This window comes from Cupressus sempervirens, chromosome 9, assembly GCF_028749045.1.
Source record: "Cupressus sempervirens isolate cs-2001-9-10 chromosome 9, ASM2874904v1, whole genome shotgun sequence".
Classification (NCBI taxonomy): domain Eukaryota; kingdom Viridiplantae; phylum Streptophyta; class Pinopsida; order Cupressales; family Cupressaceae; genus Cupressus; species Cupressus sempervirens.
The window spans coordinates 259,242,816-259,267,210 of NC_143126.1; the positions used below are offsets into that span (position 1 = coordinate 259,242,816).

At 39.2% G+C, this 24,395-nt stretch overlaps 1 protein-coding gene across 3 annotated transcripts in view; it reads right to left on the minus strand.

Annotated features, from left to right (window-relative positions):
- Positions 1 to 24,395, minus strand: part of LOC149538436 (uncharacterized) — a 159,284-nt gene that overhangs the window by 89,390 nt on the left and 45,499 nt on the right. For 2 of the 3 annotated variants that reach the window (XM_089799770.1, XM_089799768.1), the window contains exons 2-3: positions 17,398 to 17,524; positions 17,196 to 17,282 (exon numbers count right to left, since the gene is read on the minus strand). The exons of the other annotated variant lie outside the window; for it this stretch is intronic. In XM_089799770.1, coding sequence (XP_089655896.1) covers positions 17,196 to 17,282; positions 17,398 to 17,524 — 214 coding nt within the window. The remainder of the gene's footprint in view (positions 1 to 17,195; positions 17,283 to 17,397; positions 17,525 to 24,395) is intronic. 3 annotated transcript variants of the gene reach the window in all.

The window sequence follows — 24,395 nt, forward strand, 5'->3', positions numbered from 1 at the left end:
CACCCGAGCCCTTTTTCAAACTACCGAAAACCCCTTCAACTTCATCTTGGGTATCAGAATCATAGCCCTTCTCCGGGAAACTCCCTTCCGTATCCTGGTCAGCCCCTTTCAAACTACCCCTGGGTTTCACAATCTTTTTTGACTTTAACACATTCATTATCAAGACCATAAGACCCTCATGGCAAACATGCTCACCATTCGGGTCTTTCTGAATAGTCTAAGTGGAAATACTAAGAGACTGCAATAAATAAAATGGAAAATTGATCCTAACATCATGCCGAAAGTGATTTGCCAACATGAAATGATACCCATACAGCTTAGTGAATCTCCCATCTAAAGTTAGGTATTACATTATCACAAAAAGCACAAATCACCATGGTCGAGAAATAGAGACCGGGTTGTAATATGAGTTACCTATTTTAACCAAGCGACTTTTCTCCTACTCTGTCTCCACAAAATCATCGATGGCCCTGTCTGAAAGCTTCCTCTCCTGATAAAAATTAATCCCATCCATGTCCAGCCCCGTGGCCTCCGCAATAACTTCTTCGGTAACATCCATTCACTGGTTACCAACCATCACAGAGCCATCCTTCCAGGATTTGATAAATGGTGCGTAATAGCCGGATTGTTACCTCTAAGCCTTTCCATATACCCTATGAAATTGCCTCACCTCAGAATATCCCACACCTCCAACTTGTTCCTCCACTCTGAGCAGCTAGCCGGCTTCACCCTTTTCCTTTTTCCCCCCATATTCTCTACACCAAATTCGCTGGTTTTCATTCTCTGAAAACCCCAAATCACTCTGTAACTAAATGCCACACCACAAACGAAAAGAGGAATGGCAAAACTGCCCAGAATCCATGCGAAATGCTCGACTTTCTAAAAATCATAACCCACCACACTCCAAATGAGTTCACCTCATAATTACAAATCACTAACACCATCATAATTAAAATATTTTTACTTAGATCTCCATTTATCATACTCGATAAGTTGGCAGCCATCTAGAGGTAAGGACTCATAAAAATTCCAAATGATTTTATGATCACTAAAACAAGCCACATTCGCAGCCCAATCAGCAGTACGGTTGGCTTCTCTAAAATTATGAGTTATAATGCAAGTTTGAAAATAATTTATAACGTTAATAGCCTTGAAGATAATATTGCTGATAGTCCACGATGGTTGAGTAATTTTATTTAAACAATTAATTATGTTGAGGGAGTCGCCTTCCACTCATATGTTCCTCAAATTCATACTTTTGGCATAGATAAGACCACGAAGAGCAGCAGAGGCTTCTACAACATGATTAGTTTGATCCCCTATTGGAGTAGCCATGCAATCCACATAGTCACCATTAGAGTTTCTAATAACAACTCCGCATCCTGCTTTGCCCAGGTTCCCTTTCGAGGCCCCGTCAAAGTTTATCTAAAACCAATTCACTGGAGGACAATCCCATCTAGCATTATCCCTTAGATTAAGATCCTTAATATTCATTCCCAAACTCTTTATATTCCGACTATAAAGCACCCCTTCTTCCCACTCATTACAAGGTTGCTGTCCAGAACCAATAATTTTAATATTCTCAATCATAAGGACCTTAATTTTATAGAACACCTGATCAAGACTGGATTCCACTCCTCTAAAGATCCTATCCTTGCGCTCCTTCCAAATGCCCCAACACAGATAAGGAGGAATGAAGTCCCACAATTTGACAATCAAAGCATTCTTGGAAGGAGCCATCCAACTAGTAAAGAACAGTTGGATGGTAGCATGGAAAACCCAATCCACTTTCAGTAAGCTACAAACTTTATCCCAAAGCTTCTTGGTAAAGGCACAATGCAGCATAATATGATCCACCGATTCCCCATCATTCTTGCAAAGAACACATCGATTAACAATGATGAAACCTCTCTTCTTAAGATTATCAAGAGTAAGAATTTTATTCTGCAGAAGAATCCAAAAGAAGATATTAGCTTTGGGTGTCATGCCTTTCACCCAAGCCTTAGCCCAGCCGGGGTTCATCATGATCATCAAAAGAGTTAGCATAGGCTGAGGGAATAGAGTACATACCACTGGGGTCAGTTTTCCATATCAAAACATCCTCTTCATGGTTTAAAAAGAACGCATTCAAACACTTGCCAAGCTCAACCAAGTTATAGTCCACACTATGAAGATCCACCCACATATCATCCTTCCAATAATCACCCACAAAGGTACCAAATTGATTCTTGCATTGCTCCATATACCTATTCCACCTTGGATCATCACAAAGAGGGTGGTCCAAGATCCAAATGTCTTCCCAAAAAAGAACTTTCCTACCATTTCCCACCTTCCATTTAACCCCTCTCCTTAAAATATATTTGAATTTCTAAGCATTCTTCCATATCAGAGATCCCCCTTGTTCTAAATCAGTATTAAGGAAATGATGAAAATCAAAGTGGTCCCTATTATATTTATCAACCCAAATATTCTTCCGTTCCCCCTCTTCCTTGTGCCATCTCCATAATAATTTAGCCAATAAGAATTCATTCATTGTAGTAATCCTTCGCAAGCCAAGCCCTCCCTTCCCCCGAGGTATATAAACATTTTCCCAAGCAATCAAAGTGAGTCGTTTTTTAGTCTTCGTTCGAGTCCACAAGAAAGTCTTTTGAATTTTCTCAACAGCAAGAGCAAACCTTCTCGGAATTTTGAAAACACTCAACGCATTAAGCGGAACACTTTGTAGGATAGTCTTCAAAACAATAACTTTACCAGCATGACTAAGGAGAGAGCCTTTCCAACCAGCAAGTTTCAAGTGGATTTTATCAATAAGCGAGTTCCAAAAGCTGTCAAGAGGGGCTAAACCCAAAGGTAAACCTAGATAGGTTCCAGGAAGAGAACTGCTCTCACAGCCAATAATCTTTTTGATCTTATTTTGCCTTGCCTCACTAACATTAATAAAGTAGATCACACTCTTGCTCCAATTAATGATTTGACCAGTGACCATCCCATAGTCACCCAAAGCCTTCTTAATGTTCCTAGCATTTCTCACCGAAGCCTCCCCCATAACAATAGAATCATTTACAAATTGTTGATGAGAGCACACTAGAGCAGAAGATGAGGGGTTAAGGCCCACAAAGTCCCCTTTCACCACCATATTATTCACAAATCTCCCCAAGCATTCAGCCAGAATAACAAAAAGAATAGGAGAGATCGAATCCCCTTGTCTAAGACCCCTAGAAGCCTTAAAGAAAGAGGTAAGGGAACCATTAACAAGCACCAAGAAGGAGGCCAACGAAACTAACATGAAGATAAGGTCCCGAAATCTCTTATTAAAACCAAATGCTTCCAAACCACGGAGGAGGAAATTCCAATCCACTGTCATAAGCTTTTGAGAGATCAAGCTTAAGAAGGAACCCTTCCTTCTTTGACACCGCAAGAGAATGGATGTTTTAATGAACTGAAATAATGGAATCCAAGATCTGTCTACCAAGAACAAACCCATTTTGCTTCCTTGAGATGATAGCCGAAACAAGGGATAAAATCCTGAGAGTAAGAACTTTAGAAATAATCTTATAAAAAGAATTGCACAAGCTAATAGGCCTAAACTGATCCAATCTATCAGCACCCGGCTTCTTCGGAATAAGGGTTATAAAGGTACCATTTAACTACCTACGGATGTTTCTAGTACCAAAGAATTCTTTCACAACATTACAAATATCAGTACCAATGATATTCCAATATTTATGAAAGAACAAAAGAGGAAACCCATCAGGACCAGGGGCTTTGTCACCCTCGAAAGAGAAAACAGCCTTAGAAATCTCATCCGTAGAAGGAATGGAAGTGAGGGACAGATTCTAGGCCTCAGAAATACAAATTGGAATGCACTACAGAAACATATTCTGCTTATCCAAATTCAAATCAGGGTCAACTTGAAGCAGTGTGCTAAAGAACTCCACAGCTTCCCTTTTGATAATCTCTTCATTATCAGTCAAACCTTCATCCGTATTAAGTCTGGAAATTCTATTAGCCATCCTATGCTTTAAAGTAGTCAAATGAAAGAACTTAGTATTTCGATCACCTTCCTTCAAAAAGACCTTTCTAGAACGTTGTCTCTAAAACATCTCCTCCTTGGTAATAAGGTCATGAAGTTCAACCAGTTTGCTGCTTTCCTCCTCCCTAGAGACCACCTCATAACCATCAGTCTGAATCCTATCTTGAATATCTTTAAGTTCCTCCAAAATCTTTTTTTTGTTCTCAAAAATGTTGCCAAAGGTATGTTTATTCCATTTCTTAATATTCTTCTTTACATTTTTCAATTTGGCCGCCACTGTAAACATTGTTGTACCTTCTACTTTGATACCCCACCACTCCTTAATGAGGTTCTCCAAGTCCAGATGAAGAGTCTACATTTTCTCAAATCTAAAGGGGAAATTCTTATGAAAGTTGAGCTTATCAGCAACTAGGAAAATAGGGTAATGATCCAATCCCACACGAACTAGAGCATTAAGTGCACATTTATAATTCAGGAACCATTCATTACTAATAAGAGCACGATCCAACCTAACTTGAATAAGATCCTTCCAACTCTTCTATTAGTCCAGGTATATTCAATCCCATGCAAGTCAAGATCATGGACAAGATGAAGATCAATAAAGTTCATTAAATCTAATCTATTATCCAAATTGGTCTGACTGCCTCCCCTTTTTTCAGAATCTTTTAAAGGGGTATTGAAGTCCCCCATCACCAACCAGTCCTCCTGAGCAAAAAACTTTCTTTGATTAGAAATTTCTTCCCATAAGGCCTTCCTCCCCCATTTGGAGTTGGGGGCATAAACATTAGTAAGGACCCAGCGAAAATCATCATTTGAATTAAAGAATCTAACATTCATCATATTTCTATTTTGAGAGATGAGCTCCCCTTGAATCCATCTATTACTCCAAAAAACCGCCATCCCGCCTAACGCTCCTTCAAAATCATTACCAATAACCCTTCCTCCCTTGAAAATAGGAAGGCATTCCATCTTATCCTTCAGCATCTCGGTTTCTTGAATAACAAAAATGTCTGGCCTATTGTCCCTCGTCATATTTTTCAAAATGTCATGTTTATGAGGGTTATTTAACCCTCGGATATTCCAAGAGATAATCTTCATACTTTATGAAAAAAATTTGATTCAATGATGGTTCTCTGACTACCATCAGCAATGCCTCTATTTGCCTCAGCTATTCTTTTCTGCAAATTGGATGGTCTTCCAACTAATGATGAAGAAGACCCAACATCACCATTCTTGAGGGTTGAACCAACATTCTTAGAAGAAGAGCTTCCATGTCTACTCTTAAAAGTTTTAGATTCCCCATTTTTAGAATCAGCTTTGGGCCCTTGCTTATTGTTTTTCAATGGAGCAATCTCGTCATCTTTTTTACCACCTTTCTTCCTACCTTTAGACTGTTTACCAACCGAAATCCAATTGGCATCAGAACTGTCCTCTTCCCACACTGCTTCCTCATCATGAGAGATGGTTAGAAGGACCTCAACTTCACCTCTAACAAAGTTGCCAGCCTTCACAGGCTCCTGGACCCTAAGTTTTGTAGGCAAAACTGTATCCTTTTGGGTCCCTTCTTTGACAATATCCCTCCCCTCCTTGGTCATAATCACCTTATCTTCTTGGTTCCTCTTCAAGCTGTCACTATTAGGGATCTCCAAAAGGACCTAGGCAGAGGCATTCAAACCACTCTCCATCTCCAAAGGTGAATCTAAACTAGGATTGGGAGCCCCCACATCACAATTTGAACTAACTGATCTTGAGGAGGAGCACCATCCTCACAAGGTTTTGGGGGAACCTCCACACCCCCAGGCACACTACCCACCACACCACCATCTAAACACTTAGACTGTTCATTTGGGGAGACAGACTCATCTTAATCCGCCCCCACACCCTTAGAGAGTTCTTTTCTAACCCACACTTTCTTGACCTTCTTAGCCTTTCCTTTCAGAGAAGGACATTTCTTAGCCCAATGACCAGCTTTCTTGCAGTGAAAGCAAGCAAAAGGAATAGTCTCAAACTCAATCCGTTGGTCCCAAATACCAAGTTTAGATTTTAAAGAGAGAGATTCGGGAAAATCCACACCTCTTGAAACTCCAACACAAAATTTGGCAAAGTTCAGTCTCCTCCTAGAAACAGTCACAGGATCTAAAGAGAGGAGCTCTCCAAAAGTATTAGCAATGCCCTTGAACACATCTTCCAACCAGAACTCAAGAGGGAGACCAAGTAGTCTAACCCAAACAAGGGCTTGAATAGCAGTATCATCCAAAGAGTAAAGGTTGGGGGTCCATTTCTGCAACAACAGGGTATGCCTTCCCATAACCCATGGACTACTATAGAGGACATCCCGCTTATCCTCCTCACAAGAAAAACAAAAGGAGAGACACCCTTTAGCCATCGCTGAAATGTCAACTTGACCTTTCAAAATCCATTTTTTACGAACAAAGGCCCGCACATCTTCAATATTGGGTCTGGCCCCAATGAATCGCCCAACTAGAGTCGTGTCCATACAGGAAATATTTTTGTCAATAATCTGATCAAGGATTTCGATTGAGTACATACCTTTATCCCTCGCAGATATGTCCCTAACCGATAGGAAAGCAGACTTGCTAGTAGGGCGTACCCCAAATAAGCTGGACCATTTTTTAATATGCTTGGGCCCCCCTCCCAAGTCCTCCAAAAGCTTGCCATCATCAGCATCCCCAAATTCAACAGGGGAATCTCTAGCTGACGCAAATTGCTCACCTGTTATAGAGGAATTCAAATTCAAATTCCCGCCCAAACACTTCTCGCTCCCACACGCACTCCCGCTCGCCATCATGCAAATTACATACTTTTATAATATAGTTAGAGTAATAATAAATTATATTTTATTTTATTATTATTTAATATTTATAAAGTAATATTAATTATTATTTTGATTAACAATAGTAATAATATATATGTATATATTTTAAACTATATTTGTATTGAGCACACTAAGGGCTCATAACACATTGTTGATCAAGAACTGTAGTACACTGTAGAACAACAAAATCTCTGTCATATAATGCACAAAGCTGATTAGCTACTTTAGTATAGTTAAATGCTCCAAACAAACAATATTTAGTTAAAATTTGTATTAGTTCTTAAAAAAAGCAATATGCTTTGAGAGACAAAATTGAATGTAGAATAGATGATAGCATTAGAAAACATTAGGTATTGTTTGCTTTTCCATTTGATTGTAAAAATTATAAAATTATATATAAATCTAGTTATATTATTATATTAATAAAAAAATATTGAATACATCTTATAATAAATTAATAACATTATTTTGAAAAATTAAATAATATCATTAGTCATTTGTTATCAAATATATATTTTAAAATCACTACGAAACGACTAGTGGTTTGCAGTCGTCGAAAAGTAGCTCAAAAGAAAAGGATAACTATCTGTGTGCAGAGAAGTCCGAACCCATCCACATAGAGAGGACAGTTGTTGTTGTTGATGGTGCATGTTTGTGCAATCTTTGTGCAGTCTCATCAATCTGATGTCAGTAGTAGTGGACGGGCTCCCACACTGCTTGGTTCCTCTAGGAGAGGTAACCGGAGGGAAGGAAGTGATAAGTTGATGAGGGGATGCAGATGTAGAGGGGGAAGGACAAAGAGTGCAAGGTATCATTGATCATCATGTCTGAAGAAGGAAGATATGGACTTGCACTCTCTTAATAAGCAATGGAACCTCCCTTGAATCTCATAGTAGATCAGACAGTAGAATAGGAAATGGATCTAAGTCTCAGCCACACTCATGTCACAACACTAACAAAACCACTCATCTCTGAAAGTGTGGTGATCTGTTTGGATACAAAGCCGGTGAGAGCCAACTTTGAAGGAGTCGAACTAGATACGTAAGGCATGAGGCCACCACCAAGAAGAGTAGTAAGGTCGAACAATAATACCATCCTGAATGTCAATATAGTGCTCCGCATAGAAGGCCATACACGAGCAAAGGCCCCCGACGGGTCGACCCAAGTCACATGAATAAACCTCCTGTGGATGTCCATCCTGGTAATCTCATTCAACTCCAACTGAGGGGGGAGAAGATGAGCAGGAGCGTCCAAGGAATACAAAAAGGGAGGAAGGTAGTCAATATTGATACCCACAAAGCTGAGGAGATTGGAGACATGAGCATACCAACATCGAGTGCAAGCAGTAGGGTCTGAAGTGGCAATCGAAGTTAAGGAACGTTAGGTCAAGGAGGAATAACGGTATTTTCCATCAATAGAGTTCGCAAATCCCCTGAGTCTGTGAAGTAACCTAACCAGATTGAAGATCATGCAAAGTCGAAAGGGATGAACACTGAACTCAACCAAGATAATACAAGTAGGCATGGTCGGTTGACAGGGAATGAGGCACTAGAGAAGAAGAGTTTGCACCCTCTCTGCCGAAGCCCAATCTGTGGTCAACAGGTAGGGCCCCCAAACAGTCGAACCATAAAGGACAGTAGGTATAACCAAGGAATCTAAGATATGCATCTTCAACGTGGTGTCATGAAAATGTTGTCTGAGGCACTGTCTCTCAAGTAAAGCAAGTGAATCAACCCTCTTGTTGACCTGTGGCGTCATGGTCGATCTCAGACTAAAGCGTGGCCCGAAAAACTTGATGCCCAAATAGGTATAGCTAGAAGTCATCTTGATCTCGGCACCTCTAAAAAAGAAATGGCGATGAGAGGTTTTCAACCATAACTCGGGTCTTGCTCAGGTTGACCACCAGCTGCTGAGAATCACAAAAGAATGTTAATCCGTCCAAAAGACGAAACCCATCAAGGGAGGAAGACGAGCACCACATCATCGGCAAAGACAAGGATGGAAATCAAGACGTGATGAAGATAGCACCCGTATTCCTCAAATAGCGTAGGATAAAGTGGGCAGCCCTGCTTGACCCCAATAGAACTCTAAATGAAATCAAAGAAGCCTAGAGGAGTCCTATACAACCAACAACCCTCTCATAAAGTCTCATGATGACCACGAGCAGAACCTCGAAAACCCCAATATCCTTGAGCCTCTGAAATAACACCAAGCAAGGGATAGAATTAGAGGCCTTGTGAAAGTCTACAAAGCAACAATAGACTTTTGTCGAGCATTGTCAAGCCTCCTCAATGATGGCCCTAAGGGTGAGAATATGGTCTGTAGTCTAGACATCCATTCTGAAGCTAACCTAGCCCCTGGCCCTGCAACTTAATCTGTCCAGTTGTCTCGTGAGGATAACGTGCAGAACTATGGCATAGAGTTTGGAAAAGGTATGCCTAATCATAACGATCATGTAGTTCCCCGGATCAGAGGTTGGCCCAGCCTTGTGGATCGGGTGAATAATATGGTGAGACCAAGAAGGCGAAAAGCCAGATCACACCACTCTATTAAGAGATCAACAAGATACGAACCAAGAACAAAGATCCCCAACTTGAAGAGCTTTGCCTAGAACCCTTCCTCATTAGCAACCTTACTACAGCTCATGGTTCTATGTAAAAACCCTCAACAGGCTATATCCTTAACAAACATCAATTTGCTTTTGTTAATCAATAATTTGATATTTTGTCAAACATTTGGCAGGCAAATTATTATCACTCAATAAATAATGCTTTAAATTCACAGCCAACTGCTCACAATTTTAATTGATTAAGTCTTTATCAATTTGGACAAATGAACACCACTAAACAATTCAAAAGTAATTCTATAATTGATGGCAATGCTACTAATATCCAATTTAAAATTTGACTTCTAGAAATTTACATGAATGCAATAATGAACCTGGAAATTGACTTCTAACAAATGAAATATGGATTGCAACTCTCAAAAATAATCCAATTTACTCGCAGGTTCAAATATACATTCTCCTTGCTTATAATCACAAGTGCTCTGAAACCTAATTGCTGCCCTCCAATAATTGATTGTAGCCTTCCACAAAGTCTGAAATCACTACCAAATACAGGGACAACAGCTACAGTACATTCCTCTTTAACCACGCCAAACAGTAGACAATAATGGCGTTCCAAATCACAAATTCTCCAGCCACAATGAAATTTTCAAGTACAGTACATAACAGTCGGGAAATACTATAATTTAATTAAGACAATTCTCAAATACTTCAGCAAGGGCAAAGAAATCAGCAAACTCAGAAACTCTTCGCAGGCAACAAAAGAAAATAATCAATCAGATGCTTTACTCATCAAATGGGCCCATATTTATAATCTCCAAATAGCACAAAGTTTCTCAAATGAACTTCACTTAAAAAGCTCCCCACACACAACATTAAAACATAATAAAGTGTCATTATTAATCTAATTTATTAATTGCTTTTGGCTCTGAAAATGACATTTTCCACCATAACTTCAAATTCTGACATGTAAGGCCATTGTTTCTTGTTCCCATGATTTAAAACTTTTTGTCCTGGTTCCAACAAGCTATGATATTGAGGTGATCAACCAACAACACTAACAAAAATAGAAACCTCAACGTATTTAAATAAATAATAATAATAATTCACCTGTCTTGCAAAACAACTGAAGAAGCATCAAAATTGAAATCTGACAACACCAAAGTGATCCTGATGATGAAAGACGATGAATGAACTTGACGGGGTGACTTACTATAAATAGACACTCCCTCCAAGATTCTTGGAGCCCAAACCGGAAGCATTCTCCAACGCCTCTGACCCAACTCAGCTCATCGGAACCAACAGATTGACTTACTATAAATAGTAAGTCCCTCAAATAGAGCCAAAATACACCATAGGTTGCTGGAAAGCCTATAACCACACAACTAAGACCTCAAATCCTATTGTCAGTTCACGAGGGTCGCGATGGTGAACTGACCTAGCTAACTGCAGGAACCTACTAAAAATGGGGACATTACATTCTAACGGTCTCGACGATGGTGGAAATGGCGAAGAGGTGGCAGTGGAGAGGGGGGGGTGATTCAAAGGGGAGGTTGATCAAGAATGTCGTAAAGGGTGATGATGTAGGAGATGAGAGAGCTGAAATCCAAGTCAACGGGAAGGCGGAGTGACAGGGGAAGAGTGTGCGCTAAAAGTGCTTTAGGGAGGCCCGAAGGGAAGAGCTAAGGGACATGCATTGCTTAAGGTAAAAGAGACACTTCTTCCAACGAAAGAAGCTACTGTAGGAGAGCCTTACCTAAGGGGAGGGATCCTAACCAGTGAAGGTGGAGTGAAGAAGGCGATAAAAGGACTTGCAATCGTCATCAAACGAACGAATATGAGGACAAGAGTTGGGGCAGGAGGGATGGGAAGCAAGAGTGGCGGAGAAGTGTGGAAAAGAGAGGATGGCGGCCTCCTGGATCACCGTGGAGATGGTGTCAAACATGGTGGAAGCACAATATAGGTTTGTGAAGGGCGTAGCCCGAAGAAAGCATCTAAGGTGGGTGATGAAGAGGCCACGATCAGCGTCCATGAACAAAAAGGTCATGTGGGTAGGTGAGGGCAGCATAGGGGGCGGAGAGGATGAGCGGAGTTGGGAGAGGGTGGGGTGGGGAAGTGATGGGGACACAACCCAAGAACAAAATGGACACAACAGAAAGGGAAATTTATATTAACTGAGAAAATAAGCTAGTACAAACAGTACAAGAAAATAAACTTCGAAACATGCCCTAAGGGCTTACAATAGCATAAATCTAGAGATAATTTCTCCTTTCAGTACCTCCTCTCAAACTCCACTCCGAACTGCCTTTTACAATGCCAGAAATTTCCTTAAATAGACCCCGGAGGGTTAAGGACTAGGAGTACATTCTAGAAAGTGCTAGTAGGCATTCACCGACCAAATAGAAAGGTTCCAGAAGTTGCGTTAGAAGTCGGTGCAAATCTAGAAGAATCCAGAAACGGTAACCAAACTTCCGGGAGGCATAACTTTTGAACCGTAGCTCCGATTGACGAACTGTTTATATTTTCGGAAAGCTCTCGAAGTGCTCTATAGCCCTATGGACAAGTTTCGCTCGTCCCCCATTTTCAGCCCTTTTCGAGGTCATTTAATGCCCCTAACCTGACTTTGAAGCATTCTTAGGAGGTCTCCAAAACCCGAAAAACTGCAATAACTTTCAAACCGTGGGGCCTTTTGACCTGATTCTTTTTTTGGAATGCTCTAAATCACAATTACAATCATCTGGCCAATTCACACCTTCTAGGTCACCAAAATGATGGCCAAATTGCATGCTCCTATTTTTTCAGGATTTTCTAGCACACTGATAGTTGAACTGTGAGAGTTGGAACCTTTATTTGACCCAAATGGGTGTCCAAAAATGAAAACACATGAAACAGAAACTAAGTCTAAGTACATTTTTTTTTGGGTGACACAGGATTGCCCTTATACCTCTGGATGCTCCTGCATTAGGAAGGGGGCACGGAAGACGAGACTAAGGAAGGAATGGTTAGCCAGCAGAAGGCAAGAGACGAACAAGTGGCTAACGAAGGGGATGAAGGAGGTGTAGGCTAGGGCATAGTCAACAAAACTAGCACCACCGCAAAGGGGCCAGCAAGTAAACAACCTAGAGTCGTGGAAGCAAGGAAGACCATTAAGAACCATGATAACATAAGACTCGCAAAGATAGAGGTGCCTGCTATACCATGTTAGGGGGCCATTGATGTCATCAGAGGAACGTTGTAAACCAATCGTAATACTGTCAGACTCAAATACATATGGAATCAATCCGTCGATCATGAAAAGGAGCCTGAAGATCTCTAGAGCGGGTGTTGAAATCCCCTAATATAACCAAGTTCCCCAACACAGAGAATCTGTCAATCCAATCACTGAGGTCATCAAAAGGGTCACCCTCAAGACTATGAACTACATACGAAGATGTAGTTGGCAAGAAATTACAAACTGCAATCAAAAGATCTCTATCCAATTTGCCCATGATACGGAGCCACATGAATCTAGCAAGGTTGTCAAAGTGCATTGTAGTCGTCAAGCTAATGAGGCGATTACGGATGAGGCAAGCGACCCCCCCAGATCCCTTGACACCCCTAGAGAACCTGACCTCATCCCGATGAACAGAAAGCCACTAATATCCAAGAATCTCGGGAATATGATGAGTCAGACTCTCATGTGTCTTGGTAACAAGAATAACATTTTGCAGTGCTAATGGCATCCATAAAAGACCAAATAATAACCAAAGGGTGTTATTACCATTCCAATAGTGAACAATCAAGAAGTCACTGAGTGCACCCCCCCATCCTAACCTTGTAAACATCACTTGGCTTGGGAAACTAACCTAGATTTCTTAACCCGGTGGAGGACAGTCTTTGATAACCACCTTAAGGTTGCGAATAATGACCCATTTACCTAACCTACAATTTGGTAAGATCTTCATCCAGATAGATTTTAGATAAAAGAGAGAGGAGTTTTCTACGAGCCCTTACAACTCACAACATGTATGATGCATTAAGGAATATAATAAAGAGTGTGGAGTCATACCCTTTCCATGCACTATCGATGAGGATCTCAAGAAGCTCAAGCTAGTCTCAAAGGAAGGCATACACCTTGTCAATTGGGTCAGTACTGGAAGATGGGAGCCCACAAACTTTCAGGCTAAGTTCTCTAACCTGTCGCGCCCATTCGTTTGCAAGCTTGGACTGAACCAACTCCTCAACTCCAACCATAGGAAGTTGCTATTGTTGATGCTTTTCAGTGGATTATGGCAGCTAATGTTGACGCTTTTCAACATTACAAATTTTTGCCCACGATTTTAACTCTCTATGTTGCTTTTCAGTGGATTATGGCAGCTAAGGAATTCGGCTTGCATATCTTTAATGTCTTTAATCTCAGCAGCATGAGTGGACCTCTCATCAATATGTTGTTTTATGCCGGATGCCTTGGGTCTTAATGGCGGAAACCTAAAGTTTGAGAGCTGTGTATTTAAGTGTGAGAGAGGAGAGACTCCTAGAGGAGTTTATTTTCACCTTCCAAGGCCAGTAACTTGTACCAAAATCCACAGATCCCTCTGTCATCCTCTTGTGGTAGGTTAGTTTCAATTTCGGAGTGTCTTCTATAAACAGTAGGACCTATGAAAGAGCACCCAAAACACACCAAACAACATCAAGCCACAAAATAGCCTCAATCACCACTAGTGACTCTGCATAAAGCGAGCATCAAATAGAAAACAAGAGCCAAGAGAGGTTTACTGCAAGCATCAATCTACAAAAAGTGATGTCAAAAAGCACAGGTATGCAAACAACAGACAACCCACAGACTAGGGCACACCAAAAATCTGCGAAGGTGGAAGATCCTATCGGCAGAAAGAGATAGGAGGAGAAAACAAAAACCAGAGCACACCAACGGCAGAGAAAATGCGTCTAGACAACAACTAGACAGATCCTAACTTCACACTAGATGCAGAGACAGTGAAACGAAAATGAAAAGCACTGCAGCCGTAGGAAAGCCGCAAAAAGCCACCTGCACAAGAGACTACACGGGCAAAGGCAACACATTACACAGGCCCCACAAACACAATGTAACACGCGAGCAAAAATGGAGAAGCCACGTGCGTTGCAGACACCATGCGGGAAAGGCGTTGAGCAACAAAAACACCAGCGAAACCCTCGCGAACATGCACAGGAACAAACGATTACAAAGGTGGAAGATCAAAAACTGACGATCACCAACGCGCAAAGCCGACGAGACCACAAGAGAAGAGACGTAGTCACGCGAAGGTAAGAATGGTTGTGTTCATACATGCGGGAGAAAGAGGGGTCATCGCACAGCAATATTACAAGAGAAAAAGAATGTTATTAACTTATTTCTGCAAAGCAAGATGGGCAGGGGCCACCAAAGCCAAAGCAAGCCCAAAAGGAAGGCATATGTTTCAGACGCAAAGGCCTTTAGGAACCTAAACATAAGTGTCACGAGAAGAGTCAACTCCATTAAATAAAGTAACACTTGAAACGGATGAGGAAGGAACTGAAGAGTGATGTCAATTGGTGAAGGGGCACCGCAAAAGGTATAAAAGAAGATTAATCTTCCTCTTGAAAATTAATCAATCTGACAGACAGTCTGAAAGACAACAACTAATCAGTCCACTTCCAAAAGATAGGTGGGCATAAATTATTATACTGCAAGAAAAAGAGAAGACCATGCAAAAAATGAGGAATGGTTAGTTGTTCAGTTGCAGAGAAGATATAGCACGACTACTTCCTAGATTTACTCCTTTTCAGGAATGACCATTAAAGTTCCATAATCCGCTCCCTACAAGTTGTTGTCAATTAGATATTGACTTCTTCAATGATGGTTCTTGCTTAACCAGTTTGACTTGGCCCTTAGCTGAATGCATGGCATGAATCTCCTTGAGCGCAAGCTTAACTGATTTTGTTTCTTAATTGCTCCTGCATCATAGCACAACACAAGCACATCCATTCCATTGCAAGATAATCATTCATTAAAGCATAGCTATAATTAATATGGATAAATTGCATAGCTAAAACTATTTAGGAGTTTTTGTCATTAAGAAGGTAATCTGGATATAAGTTCATCACCATGATACCAAGCTCAGCTAAACATCAGAGAATACATAATAACCAAGTCTTAAACCCTTAAAACATGACTAGATGCTTGACAAGGACAGTAAAAACATAGAAAACGTTGACCAAACAAAGCCATTACTTAGGCTCGTCAACAACCAAGACCAAATACTGAACCCATCAACATTAGTACACCTTCAACCCTGATTTCTGGACAAAGAACCTTCTAGAAAGCACAAATGACGGACAATTAACTGCAACTGTAAAACTGAATTTCAATTTTTCTGTTTACGGAACCATAGACATCTGAACCACACAAACTTTCAGATATAGAAGTATAACATTGAAGCATTGTTAAACATTGTCTTATTCATCGGTTCTAGACTTTTCCTGATTGATCAGAGCAGCTAGCATGCTGGGTTGTTTGGTTTGGTGATTTCCTCTTGCTTTGGTTTCTTTTGCTCTTTGCTTTCTATTTTTTCTTTCTTCCAGACACCGTTTGGTGTTCCCACTCTATGCTAGGTTCCTGCTCTGTTTCAGGCAGTCCCTTGGACCCTTTGTTGGTCTTTTGTTGGACATTAATAAATTTATCTTATCCTCACATGATCACAGGATACATAACTGCCTTCACTATCCTGAATTCATACTTCTCTTCCACTGCACTGTAGCAGAACTTCAAATGCATGCCCGTATTCCACTGTAGTATAGCTATGGATACATACTTGTCTTCCACTGTGAGAAAGGTTCAGTGCACAAACTTACTCCTCAAAGAAAAGAAGACTTTCAAACCCGTGTTTGAGCAACAAGAAGCACCTCTGGAACGCACTGTTGGACATCAATGACAACAGACAACCAAACATATATTTCCAACAATAGATTATGAAGAACTAAATAGAAAATCTTATCATGATTGATAGAAAAAGGTGTGGCATCACTCAAGGGTGACCTCCAAAACTTAACATCTAAAAATTAAGAAGGCATTGGTGACAACAAATACCAACACGGTCAACTACCCTTGGATGTTGTCTATGGGAGGAGTGGGGTAGACATATATGCTTTCCCTATGGCGTAGTTTAGGCCAAGCACAATGCTAGCTTAATCAAAAATTTATTGAGTGCTCAAGAATGAAGGCAATCACACAAATACTTTGTCTATCAGTTTTATTTGGTTTTCACTTCAAGCAAGGAAAACCAGTTTGTAGTATGCCAAAACAAACATGGTTAAGATATGGCAACTAAATGGATCATAACAAACTCTAATAGTAAATATGAAAGCCATCAAGTCTGGAGGTTTTATAGAACATATTAATGAAGGCTGCGACTTTATAATTTAAAAAAGCATTTTATTTGATACTCTAGAGTCTATACATTGCATAAAAGGCCTTTGAAGTTTTAAACCACTGGAATCCATCCCAAAACTATGTAACATTTTCTTCCTCTCTAGAGTTTCAATGCCTAATAGAAAATTAATGATCATTCTAGTAATAATATTTTCAAGTTTATATCATTCAGCTGACTATAGTTCCACTCAAAATTCTAAAGAGGAACACTCATTAGTACAGTATCAAGCTCTTTTCCTTCTACAAATTTTATGACTATAATGCAAAAGCATGGATTTCAGGACATTTCAGAATATGATTTAGAATGGAAAACTCGGGGATTTGTCACTCTTACCAACATGTGAAGGAAGAACAGTAATGTGAGGATGTGAATGGTACCACCCAATCACTCTGGTTGTTCTTCCCATTGCAGTAGACATTTTGTGTTATAAAGTTAAGAGACAAGTGGCAACAGAAACACATATTGCATATTTAGGCAAAAAGAATGACATGTGAAATTCAAAATACAATGCATAGATAAGCTTCAAAAATGGATATCTCAGCTTGGGCAGATGCTGTTGCTAACTGCTCAGGATTTGTCTCAACACGGTCCTTCCGACGGTCAGAGCGGGTCTGAGGGGCTGCACCCCAAACAAGTGCAGTGGCAGTCCCATTGCTCAAATACTGCAGCACCACAATCAAATGTTAGGGACACCTCACTCTCATCCCTAGGATTAGAGATTACAACCTAAAGGCTAATATCATCTCAAACTTGTCTTCCACATCTCTAAATGCTTAAGCTTCCCAGTATCCTAATCCAAATAATAACAATACACAACAATGTAGTATTCCTATTTGCTTTGAGATTTTAAAACAACTGCTACTCGAAAATCCCAGTATGCATATCTCAAAGTACTAATCAAAATTAACAAAGCATTTCAAAAAGGGAACTTACTAACTCCCAATCCCAATCACAATTGTGCTTTCATATGCTCAAAACTTTTTAATGCAATAACCCAAACTTGTAACCATTATACAATTCCCCAATTAGCTTCGAACGCTTCAACCAACTAGACAAGATGAATTTTAACCACCACTAGACCACATTATTATCCTGGAACTTAAAAAGTGTGTCTAATTGTTTAGAAAATGATTTCCATGAGCTTTTAGCTATAAAATAAGTTTCCCATCCTTTTGTTGATTGCCCCAAATTAAAATTCCATTTATGAGGTTATTGTATTGCCCATATATGTGCATAAGTATGCCTTCTTTTGTAATGTCCTGAAAATTTGAAAGAAGTTAATCAACATCCCTCAGCCAACACCCATCATAAATCTCTGGTCGAATCTTAAGGGGAACAAAAGAGATTAAATGTTTTGCCAAATAAGACAAACGACATCAGCGTCACTAAAAGAGAAAACACACTAGCAGACAAAAGAATAAGAAAGTATACATGTTTTATCAAACAATATTAAGAAAGCATTGGTTGGTTTTGAAGGGGCAGTGAATACTGAATAGTAAAGGAGGGGTGCTTCATTAGTGAGAAATTATATACCTTGTGGAAGTTGTGACTCTTCGTCTCTATATGGGGAATATAATAGGTGGATTTATTCATTGGAAAGAGACATCAAAAGATAAAACTGTTAGCCCCACTTCACAAACTTGTCATTGATGTCAAAAGAACATTTGCAGACAACCACAGGGAGCTATGCTACTATCTAAAGCAAATGCTAGTGCATACAATATTTGGATATTCTTTAAACATTTATATGCTGTGGACTATGAACTGGTTATGGCAGTGATCATTTTTCTCAGAAAATTTGCTGATATCAATATCCAACTGTCTGGAACTTCTTTTCAATGCCTACTGTGCAAACATAAATAAAAGTATCAGATACCTTAAATACTGGTCAAATGTGCCGATTATACTTGCTTCAAACTCCATTGCCGTATCTGATATTTGATTTGTTCTAGAACCAGATCACAATTTTTTGAAAACTCATTCAACTGGATATATCTAATCAAATAATGATATTGGTTGGTTCCGTAAGCCACCTGTCTTTATGCTGTAGAATCCTAGATGAATACTTATTTAACTATATTAAAGTTTGAAGGAGAAAATCATTAAGACAAAAGTAATTGAATCAACTATAGTTCAGGTGCAGTGCTGGATGAACCGATTGGGTTATGAATCTTTGAATCTTGCCAGTTCGGGTTCTAGTTCACTGGTACGGAAAAATTTTGAAATGGGGTTTGGGTTTGTTCGGGTTCATTAGTACACATGTAAATATTTTATATATATACACATGTATGCATCCTAGAAGCACGAATTAAGATTAGCATGACACATATACCGGTTTGCTGGTACGGCAAATTTTTGAAATGGGGTTTGGGTTCATTAGTACAAATACATGTAAATACTATATATACACACATGAATGCATCCTCGAAGCTCGAATTAATATTAGAATGTCACATAGTATAGTAAAACCAACAAAAATGCTATAAATTATCATATCTATTAACAACATCAAATTATTAAAACAATATTGAGTTCAAGTATCATTGTTTTGACTTTCAACTATTGAAACTTTATAAAATAGTTTCAATCTTCTAATGGATTTTCTAAATCGTTTTCTTCTTCATCAAAGACATTAATTGATTCACAAACAGTGCCAATGCCAATGGGATCAGCTGCAAAATAAAAATATTCTTGCTTTCCAAGTCCTCAAATGCTTATTACTTTTTCATTGTATAGAGAGCTTGTTTGTTTGCAATTAACATGGTGCTTGAAAAATGTTATAAAAGTAGCTTGCAACTCCCTTCACCTATTGAAGATATTGTTCAATGTTTATAATATGATTATCACGATAGAGAGCTTCCAATTAATCGCTAAGGGGTGATTATCAGCAACTAGATATAGAAGTTTCATTGGAAAAAATCTTGAGGGCTAGTTTAATTGAATGTAATAAATAGCAGAACTTTGGCAAATTACCTTTTGTAATGGTTAAGATCCTATTCAAATTCTGTAATAATTTTCTTTTGCACTAATTTATAGAATGTTTCTCAGTGGAACTTAACTTGGTTCGCACTTGGCCTACCTAGGTCTGCCTTGGTTTGATCATGGTTGGACCTAAGTTCAGGCTAGAAGAACTAGCCTGCCTAGGTTCGAACCCAAGTAGAACCCACAAGAGAACCAGGACAAGGACCGAGGACCAGGACCGATTCAAAATTTGCTTGCTCCAGAGGGCTAAGGAGAGAACTGGGTAACTTAGCTTTGAATCGAACAATGATGAATAGCGCACATTTCTTGATTGAACCATTGGCGGACAAACCATTTGGTGAACGAATGTACGCCTCCCATAGACATATAAACTTAGAGGAAGAAAGGTCAGTGAAGACATGAGCAGTGATGAAGAGCAAAATTATAAATACCGTATCTGATATAGACAACATACGTACCTCAATATTAAAGACATCTAGAATGGTTTTGTGTTCAAATGGAGAATTTCGAGTTTAGATGATGTTGGGCTCCAAAAAAATTGATATCACCAACATGTATCTATGCTTGACACATCTAATTCATAAGTTTTCAAGACTTATCTACCATTTGTCATTTATAAAGGAACTTGAAGGAGGTTTGAAAAATTCAGTTGTTGAAAATTGGTTGCCATCTGTTCACGTCGACGACAGAGGCCTTTGTGTAGTAAAACTAACAAATATAAGCTTTTTTTTATGTGGTTCGCTCAAGACAAAGTGACAGAAGTTGATGAAGTTGGTGGAAATTAAGCACTTTCTACTCAGTGGTAAATTGAATAAAACTTCTTCTATATAAAGTAATATATATTTATTATTATACTTCATTCATTTGAAAAGTCGTTGAGTTTGGGTATCACATGAATATAGAGTCTCATTGCCAATAGAGTGAATTAAAAATATCTTAAGAAAGTTAACAGGTGTAGCTACTATGATGAAAATATATCTTCAATGAGAATTAAGTTAATATTTTATTATTTATTTAATGCTCAATAATGTACTTTATTGTAACTTTAGGTTATAAGATCATCTTTGATCTTATGTGCAGTTTCTTTTTAGAAACTTGCTTATTTTGTTAAAGTTGTAAACTTATTTATTGAGCGGCCTTGCTCATTATTAATACATCAAATAATTTACCAATTACTTATATAAGAAAAATGACAAATGTGGTCATTTTAGTGTAGGTCAGCACCCAAATAGAGAATGCAAAACGGTGCGTGGGTTGTAAAAAAGAAAAATTGCATCCAAACAAAGACGCAAAAATGCATCAAAGAGTGTTGAAAACAGCAACAAATGCAATGCAGTAAGACCATACAAGATTACACAAAGATGCATACATCAATGACACAAATATTTTTACATGGAAACCCCTAGTGTGAGGGTGAAAACCACGGTGGGAGTAATATACCCACTAGCCTTTCCTTGCAAGTAAACGGATGCCCTATCAAAGGCTTACATATGTTCCTTCTGAGAAATCGTCCTGCTAGGAATGAATATAATATGTTATGATTACGACAGCCTGTTAAGGCTACCTCATTAGAGGATTCTGATCCCTCTCTAAATGATACCTTGTTAGAGGATTTCAAAGACTTATTACATGTTTGCCCTGTCAAAGGCTTATAATAGTTGCAATGGTAAGAAAGCAAACTAAAGATGAGATCTACAAATGTGACAGAACTTGCCTTGTAGATTGACTGCGATGCTTTACGAAGATACTCTGATCTACTTCCTCTATTCTAGCTTAACTCGGTGAACAATTTATGTTCACTACCTCTTTCACGTGCTTCGAGCGCCATTTTACTACTACACTTTGTTCTCTTTGTTCTTGTCTTCCTTGCACAAATCTCCGAACAACACAACAATAATAACAATGACCTTTTCAACAACTTCAAAATGAAGTCTAAGTGACCTTAAATCCACTCATCCAATCCATGGGTCGAGACCCTAAAATTATCCCGCTCAAAACATGAATTTGAAATTTGAAATGCATAGCGACCTTAGTCACAAAATACTCGTGACTACCTAAACGTAGGTGCCTATTCATGTAGGTCTGCTTGTCCACATGTAAGTCTACATATAGATTTATCTCCTTGCTTTCTTCTATCGCTTCTGCCACTTCTCTTTGTGTGCATGTCACGTCACTATCATACCTTCTCGCTTTGTCATGTCAAGGGTGACTCAATTGTGACCATCAAACTTCCATGCTTGTTTGCTTGTCATAGGCTAGATCGTGACTTTGTATTTTTTATGACTAGTATGTCAATCTACCGATGGTTGCACTCACTTGCGACACTTTTATCTTCTTGTTAACCGGTTGCCAATCAATGACAACACTTCAATGTTCACTCACTGCTTGAGTTCACTTCTCACCATTTTGCCAGTCAACCATGCCAATAACTAGTTTAGTCCAACAATCTCCCATTTTGGCATTGATGGAAGAACCTCTTTAACAATCATAAAATTTGATATGTAGTTAACAAGACTTACATCTCTTCATAGGTTAAGCTTACCTATCTCATCTCTTCTAAGTTCTTTATGCTTGTTAGTAACCTTAGACTTTATTACATGAGTAATTTCATCTTGCTCCAATATGAGCATAACTCCCCCTTTCTCTACTCTCTATTTGATCTCTCCTTTTGAGAATATTCTTCCTGTTATCTTCTCCTCCTTGATATCTGCAGATACCTTCTCCTTTAATCCTTAATCTGTCCTCCCCATTTGTCTCCCCTTCATTCTGTCTTCTCACCTTATCTTGACTAATCTCCCCCTACTGTCTTGTCTTCAGTTATCTCCCCCTGTAGTCATCTCTTCCTATCTTATCTCACCCTTTTTGTCATCGATGACAAAGGGTATAAAGGGTTACCTTTTGATCAAGTATACTTCCCCTTTTATATGATATTCCTCCTTCAAGTGTGGGGTTTCAAGGCTTGCAGCATCTCAAAGATATCTTTGTAGTGTTCCCTTGTTGTATTCAACAGTCTCCCAGGACTCTTTTAGGTGAGTGAGAGCCAATGTTGCACTCCTAAGGTCTGCTAGTTGCTTGGCAAGTGCATCATCTATTTATGTCGGTGGCTTGGCTACCTGAGCATTTGCATCCTTGAGATGTTCACTTATGATTGGGATAGAAAAGATTGAAGTTCCATTAGTTGGATAGCTCGCTTCTCTTCCTCTACTCTTAGCTGATGTACAATGTACATGGTATCCTAGATCTTTGCAATATGCTTTGAGGTTGATCCAGTAAGTGGATCATAACCCTGTGCTCCTTCATCAAGCTCTTGCTGAGTTTTTTCTTTCTGTTGCTCTAGATCACCTATTAAGGTGCGTGATGTGCTCGACTTTTAGAATACAGGGGTTATATCTTTCAGTGCTTCTAACATCTCATCTCGTAATGATGTCAACTCCCTTGCCTCTCTTCAACAAGACATTTGTTTTTCAAAATTTGTCGTTAGAACCTATTGTTCCAAGACTTGTATAATCTTATCAGCTTTATCATAGAGATTATCTACCAAAACTTAAATTTGGCTTATCAGATCATCTTCTTTATTCTATTAAGTTTTTGCTGCCAATTGTTTTAAAAATTCTTGGGCCTTCACTAGTGTAGTTTCCCTTTCATGTCATTTGTTGAATAATTTCATTATCTTGTACTTTTCCATAAGCCTTGTCTAGCTATTCAGGTCTTTGCTATTTAGCTTGCTTACGCGCTTGCCCATCTCCTCTACTTTATTAAAAAGTTTTTGCATCTTTATTGCTTCTTCTGCATTGGCATCATACAATTCTCTTCCATCCTCTGATGTGAATGATTCAGCCGGTGTTGCGAATTCATGTCTCCCTTTGCTACCAGATTCCTCTAAAGTCTCTTCCTTTTATCTTTACTCTTCTCCAATTTCCTAACACTCCGTTGTCCTTTGGATGATGTACTAGATGGTATGGTTTCAGTAGGAGTCTTTTCTTGCAGAGATGAGGGCAGATCCTCTTGCCTCTGTTCATGCTCAGATTCCTTTACCAATTCTTCCTCTTGTGTCGCCCGTCCCATTATATCTTCAGGAATCTCCATCGGAGGCAATTGGTGATCTTTTGTTCCATCATGTGACTCTTTTTCTTCAATAGCCTTTCCTTCTTGTTCATCCTTTTGTGGTTCCTCTATGGCACCGGTCAAACTGTGACCTTTATTCTTTTCTATCTCTTTTGGACTTGTGCCATCATTATAACATCAATAATATCTTTGAAAGTGAGTTTCTTACCTTCCTTTGGTGATTTGAGACTCTCTGTCTCAGTCTCTTCCTCAGATTCTTCTTCCTTCGATGGAGTTGGAGACTTCTTCTTTTCTTTCTCTGCGGTCTTCCTCTTGTAGGTCTCTACTGTTGGGGGTTTAATAGTAGCTAGAATCTTCTTGTCAATGGCCTCTACTTCTAACGCTGGTTCAAGTGACGATTCACCTCGAAGCTCCATTTGTGAGCTTTCATCTCCTCATTTTTCTTCTCTTTCTTTCTCAGCGTTCTTCACGGTTTGGCATGTGCCC